The sequence below is a fragment of the Branchiostoma floridae genome, unplaced genomic scaffold (genome assembly GCF_000003815.2).
Source record: "Branchiostoma floridae strain S238N-H82 unplaced genomic scaffold, Bfl_VNyyK Sc7u5tJ_1560, whole genome shotgun sequence".
Classification (NCBI taxonomy): domain Eukaryota; kingdom Metazoa; phylum Chordata; class Leptocardii; order Amphioxiformes; family Branchiostomatidae; genus Branchiostoma; species Branchiostoma floridae.
The window spans coordinates 344,452-351,255 of NW_023365758.1; the positions used below are offsets into that span (position 1 = coordinate 344,452).

At 43.6% G+C, this 6,804-nt stretch overlaps 1 protein-coding gene across 1 annotated transcript; it reads right to left on the bottom strand.

Annotated features, from left to right (window-relative positions):
* Nucleotides 1-2,424: 2,424 nt before the first annotated feature.
* On the bottom strand, nt 2,425-6,711 carry LOC118408208 (zinc finger protein 845-like). Its single transcript, XM_035808850.1, has 2 exons — nt 5,385-6,711; nt 2,425-4,760 (listed from the first exon to the last, which is right to left on the bottom strand). The coding sequence occupies exon 2, from the start codon at nt 4,757-4,759 to the stop codon at nt 3,218-3,220; it is 1,542 nt and encodes a 513-aa protein (XP_035664743.1). The 5' UTR covers nt 4,760; nt 5,385-6,711; the 3' UTR covers nt 2,425-3,217.
* Nucleotides 6,712-6,804: the final 93 nt, after the last annotated feature.

The following is a 6,804-nucleotide window of genomic DNA, read 5'->3' on the forward strand; positions in this document are numbered from 1 at the left end:
GTAGGATGAATGGGGATGCATGAGGGTGCGTAGGATGAATGGAGATGCATGAGGATGCGTAGGATGAATGGGGATGCGTAGGATGCACGAGGGTGCGTAGGATGAATGGAGATGCATGAAGATCGTAGGATGAATGGGGATGCATGAGGGTGCGTAGGATGAATGGAGATGCATGAGGATGCGTAGGATGAATGGGGATGCATGAGGGTCCGTAGGATGAATGGAGATGCACAGGGATGCATGAAGATGCGTAGGATGAACAAGGATGCACGGGGATGCATGAGGATGCGTAGGATGAATGGGGATGCACGAAGATGGGTAGGATGAATGGGGATGCACGGGAATGCGTCGGATAAATAAGGATGCACAGGGATGCATGAGGATGCGTAGGATGAATGGGAATGCATAGGGATGCATGAGGGTGCTTAGGATGAATGGGGATGCACGAGGATGCGTAGGATGAATGGAAATGCATGAGGATGCGTAGGATGAATAAGGATGCACGGGGGATGCATGAGGATGCGTACGATGAATGGGGTTGCACGGGGATGCATAGGGATGCGTAGGATGAATGGGAATGCACAGGGATGCATTAAGGATGCGTAGGATGAATGGGAATGCACAGGGATGCATGAGGGTGCGTAGGATGAATGGGAATGCACAGGGATGCACGGGGATGCGTAGGATGAATGGGAATGCACAGGGATGCATGAGGGTGCGTAGGATGAATGGAAATGCACAGGGATGCATGGGGATGCACAGGGATGCATGAGGATGCATAGGATGAATGGGGATGCACGAGGATGCATTGGATGAATGGGGATGCACGGGGATGCATAGGATGAATGGGAATGCACAGGGATGCATGAGGGTGCGTAGGATGAATAAGGATGCACGGGGATGCATGAGGATGCGTAGGATGAATGGGGATGCACAGGGATGCATGAGGATGCTTAGGATGAATGGGAATGCACGGGAATGCGTAGGATGAATGGGAATGCACGGGGATGCATGAGGATGCGTAGGATGAATGGGAATGCACAGGGATGCATGAGGATCTATCATACACAGGTAGGATGACTGAGAGTACATAAGAGTGTCTGTGTGGTTAATGTATACTATTACCTATGGTAATGCATGTCACATTAACATGTGTTAACATGTGTCCATATGTAGGTAGGTTCATTTGCATAAATGGGACTTTACCATGCTCCCGCTACCCAAAATGGCGGCCTGGCAAGCTAACCTTTCTGCTTTGGAGGTCTAAGGTCAAAGGTGGTTTACCTGATTACCCCGTACAGTTTCCCCTGTTCTTTAACCTATAACTGTGTTCCACACCTGTAATGGAAATTAATGAGAAGTTATATCTCTGCTTTAAGAGTGATTTGGGTGTTCTCACTAGTGTTCAGTTCAGTTCAGTTGTCATATCTATATAGATCGAAGAATCGAATTACATGGGTTCAAGGACCAGAGTAATTCTAGTAATGCCTAGGGTGGGCCCAGCTCTGACATTTTACTAGTATTGTTATTTATTTATATTTATTTATTTCATCTTGAAACAGATGGGTAGCCCCTACAACAGTGCATAGTTGATTTCCAAGGGGGCCCATCAAATATACATATAAAATAATAAATACAGGACAAAAAACGTGGTTACAATCAGTCAAACTTTGGTTGGGCCGACTGCTCTCTCTTCGCAGCCAGGGGCTGAGCTTACAATAGGCGGGGCTAAATAGCAATGGTGTGAAGTGGCGCCTAATGACCTCAATACGACAGTATTTGCCCCAGTTGCGGCCAAAGGAGTTTTTTTTTAATTTTTGAACCACTCATACTGGGAAGGACCCTTAATCTTTTCGATAAGTGCGGTGGATTCTTTTACGTGCTCGAGGTGCGGCTGTCTCTGAACACCGGACCTCCAGTTAACGTCTTATCCAAGGGACGGCCCTAGCCGAAGCTAGGTACCGATTTTTCCACTGGGTGAAGTGAGGAAAGTCGTGTAATGTGCCTTCCTTTCCAAAGTGCACAAGATCGGTGACATGGTTTGTTGTGAGGTTTTGCATTCGCCATTTCGGGTGTTGGAGTTAAGCTGTTGGCCCCACTAGGCCCAAACCTCTGTGATATAATATGGATGTTCGTAGAAATTACAAACTGATTCGCCGACGAAGCCTAGAATTCATATTCTAAACTATGCTTTGTATTGTGTATATAGGTAGCATAAACAGCACGAGGTAGGTGGAACAAACAGTCGATTTTACTTTATCATATGTTGTAAATGGAAATCATGTAAATCATGATAAAGTAAATTCATCATAATATCTACTACTAGTCATGCTACCACTATTTATAGTACTCGTAATACCCCCCTCACATTAGGCGCGATTCGATCGGACGACGAGTCTGCGAGCTCTAAATTTCGAGGAGGCATGACCCTGACGGGAAGGGGGGAATCTGCCATTTCTTCATCGGCATCAGGATCATGCCTCCTCGTAAATCAGAGCTCGCAGACTCGTCATCCGATCGAATCGCGCCTAATGTGAGAGGGGGTAGAACGAAGATAATCTAAGGATGCTTGATTTTTCTTAATTAAAAAAATCAATTTCAAAAAACTTTATTCGTTTTAGCATAATACACAAGAACGTTTGATATGATGTATGAAACATCAGCACCAAGTCAATGACTCCAGTGTTATATTGACATTCACCTAGTTGAGGTAGCATTATGACCTAGAACATCCAAGGAGCTTTTATCAGTTTATTAGCAAATTCATGCCCATTTCATCTTCCACTGCTTTCTCTGAACAGTATTTACATGTTCTCTCGACAACGGACAGTTTTATCAGCAGTATTGTGCGGTTTACTGTTGAATATGTGTTTCCGTAAGAATGGGGCATGCAAAAACATAGCAACTGGGAGCTGCCCAAGTCCTACTTGCTAGTACTCCGCAAGGAGGCTTGGTGAGGGGCAGAAGGATCTGAAAGGAAAAGAAACTTGCAAAACTGAAATTTCAAAGCATAACCACAACGATTTAAAATACACGATAGACGGCCTTAGTCTGTAACTGCCGTTAAATGTAAAGTCCATTCCTGTGAACCCGCGTTCCACTCACATGTAGGGTTTCTCAGCGGTTTGTTTGACCATGTGCAGGCCCGACTTTACTTGTTCATGGAGCCGACAAACTGTTGTTGTTCAACCGTCCAGTGTTTGCAACTGTGAACTGTTCAAGGAACGTGCGTGACCACATGTTTCTTTAAACACCTTTTCTCTGTAGTAGAATAGTCGCACTGGTCACACTTGTAAGGTTTATCTCCTGTATGTTTCATCATATGTCGAGATAAGTCAGACTTGCGAGCAGTTCTGTATCCGCACTCTCCACATATGTAGGGTTTTTCTCCGCTGTGTGTAGTCATGTGTTTGTCTAAATCGCCTTTCTGTGTAGCTGAATAGTCGCACAGGTCGCATTTATAGGGTTTCACACCTGTATGCTTTCTCATGTGTACGGTTAAGGCAGATCTATCAGCCGTCCTGTATCCGCACTCCCCGCACATGTAGGGTTTTTCTCCTGTATGTTTAGCCTTGTGTCGGTCTAAATTTTCTTTCCGTGCAGCAGAATAATCGCACTGGTCACAGTTGTAAGGTTTATCTCCTGTATGTTTCATCATATGTCGAGATAAGTCAGACTTGCGAGCAGTTCTGTATCCGCACTCTCCACACATGAAGGGTTTCTCTCCGGTGTGTATAGCCTTGTGTCGTTCTAGTTGGTTTTTCCTTGCAGCAGAATAGTCGCACTGGTCACACTTATAAGGTTTCACACCAGTATGTTTTCTCAAGTGTATATTTAAGTAAGATTTGTCAGCTGTCCTGAATCCGCACTCCCCACACATGTAGGGTTTGTAGTGTTTAACTATGTGTTGATCTAAACTGCCATTCATTGCAGCAGAATAGACGCATTTATAGTGTTCTTTACTGTGTTTTAACATGTGTCGGTCTAAATTGTCTTTCCGTGCAGCAGAATATTCGCAATGGTCACACTTATAGGGTTTCTCACCTGTATGTGTTCTCATATGTGCGGATAGGTGTGACCTGACAGCTGTCCTGTATCCGCACTCTCCACACATGAGGGGTTTTCCCCCGGTGTGTTTAGTCATGTGTTTGTCTAAATTTCCTTTCAGGGCAGCAGAATAGTCGCACTGGTCACACTTATAAGGCTTCACACCTGTATGTGTTCTCATATGTACGGTTAAGGAAGACCTGGTAACAGTCCTGTATCCACACTCTCCACACATGTAGGGTTTTTCTCCGGTGTGTGTAGCCTTGTGTTGTTCTAAAGATCCTTTCCGTGCAGCAGCATAGTCACACTCATCACATTTATTGTTTTTTACTCCGGTGTGTTTAGTCATGTGTTTGTCTAGATTTCCTTTCTGTGTAGCAGAATAGTCACACTGGTCACATTTATATGGTTTTTCACCTGTATGTTTTCTTTTGTGTATCAATAGGTGAGACTTAAATGCTGCCCTATATTCACATTCCGTACACGCAAAACGTTTATCAACAGTATGTTTCAACGCAATAACGTCCGCTTGTGCTGTATGGCCCTGTGTGGGGTGGTGGTCAGATTCTACTCCGCACACTCCCTCGTATGGAATGCCACCTTCCTTGTTCTGCTGCCTTACCGTTTCTAATGTCTCGCTGCTGTTTGTTTCGTCTCTAGATTGCACAGCTTGGTGATCGTCCACAGCAACATCGCTGCTTCTTTCGTCCATTCTAAACAAAACAATGATGAACGGTGAAAAAAAAATCCCCTTACTACTATACAGTATATTTCTTATCACAGATCACACACGCCTTCCCCACCCACACTTCAAGACAAACAAAAACGTGCACACACACGAGCTTATACACGCACCAACAAAACACAGGCATGTACAAACACACGCACACACACACACACACACACGCATACACAAACACACATATATACATCCGCACAGCGGTGGCCGGCTTGCTAGCGGGATTCTTTGGCAGAAATATCATTTTCAAGCCCATAAGCTACAGAATTTTGGTTTATATAACTACTAGTAGGGAACTCATGTTCCCACATAATATTTCACTTCCGAGATGTTTAACCTGGTAATACGTGTTTGAGTACCCATTCATTTATACACGTGTGATTAACAAATTAGCAACCCCCTAACATTTGATTCAAAGAATTATCAAACCGTACCATCACTGTCCATTCTTCCCAATGTCAACAACTAGTAATTACTGCCCCCTCCCCTTTCTACAAATCGATCACTGATTTCCTGAAAGAAACCTGTGTTCAATCTAAAGTACGAAGGAAAAAGCAGGCCAGAAGTGAACAAGGCAGCAGACAAATGCCTTACCTACCTGTTTATGGTCCTGATTAACTGCTAATGTGTAGAAATGTCTAAAGAAAACGGCAAAATTGGAAACAAAGGGGTCTTGTACGTGCTCAACCGATGAATCAAGATGGCGGCCTGGTAAACTGACCTAGAGGTCGAAGGTTAAAGTTGATCTACCTGATTACCCTTACAGTTTTACCTATTATTTATTTAACCTATAACTGTGCTATTAATTTGTTTCACACACTTTCTAAACTATGCTTTGCATTGGGTATAGAGATGATATAAACTAACAGCACAAGGCAGGTGGACCAAACAGTTGATTTTACTTTTTCATATGTTGTAACTGCAAATCGTGTAAATTAATATAATGTATTACATCTTAGTATACTACATGTACCACTAGTACTAGTCATGCTACCACTACTTATAATACTCGGAATGAAGATAATCTAAGAACGTTTGATATGATGTGTGAAACATCAGCACCAAATAAATGACTACAGTGTTATATTGACATTCACCTAGTTGAGGTAGCAATATGACCTAGAATATCAGTATCTCCTACAGCAGTATTATGCGGTTTACTGTTGAATATGTGTTTCCGTAACATTGGGGCATGCAAAAACACAACAACTTGGAGCTGCCCAAGTCCTACTTGCCCTTACTCCGCAAGGAGGCGGGGTGAGGGGCAGAAGATCCACGCAAGTCTCGACCCAGTTCTCGCAACTCTCGCGAGCACTAGGTCACTCTGTGATCAAGATGGACTGATAGCCATCGAAAATTTGGAGGTACGTGAGTTTACATTTCTAAAAGTAGTATTTGATGAAAATTCTATTAACTGTGTACATACGTGACTGATGAATCTCTTCAACGAGCAACTATATGTATCTATGACTATATCAATACTTATGTCTACGTAGGATCTGAACGGAAAAGAAACTTGCAAAACTGACATTTCAACGCATAACCACTACCATTGAAAACACACGATAGCCTTAGTCTGTAGCTGCCGTTAATTGTAAGGTCTATTCCTGTGAACCCGCACTCCCCTCATATGTAGGGTTTCTCAGCGGTTTGTTTGACCATGTGCAGGCCCGACTTTACTTGTTCATGGAGCCGACAAACTGTTGTTGTTCAACCGTCCAGTATTTGCAACTGTGAACTGTTCAAGGGGCGTGCGTGACCGTGTGATTCTTTAAACACCCTTTATCTGTAGAAGAATAGTCGCACTGGTCACACTTGTAAGGTTTATCTCCTGTATGTTTCATCATATGTCGAGATAAGTCAGACTTGCGAGCAGTTCTGTATCCGCACTCTCCACACATGTAGGGTTTTTCTCCGCTGTGTGTAGTCATGTGTTTGTTTAAATCGCCTTTCTGTGTAGCTTAATAGTCGCACAGGTCGCATTTATAGGGTTTCACACCTGTATGCTTTCTCATGTG

Coding starts and splice junctions, on each gene's coding strand:
- LOC118408208 (XM_035808850.1), bottom strand. CDS start 4,759: ATGGACGAAAGAAGCAGCGATGTTGCTGTGGACGATCACCAAGCTGTG.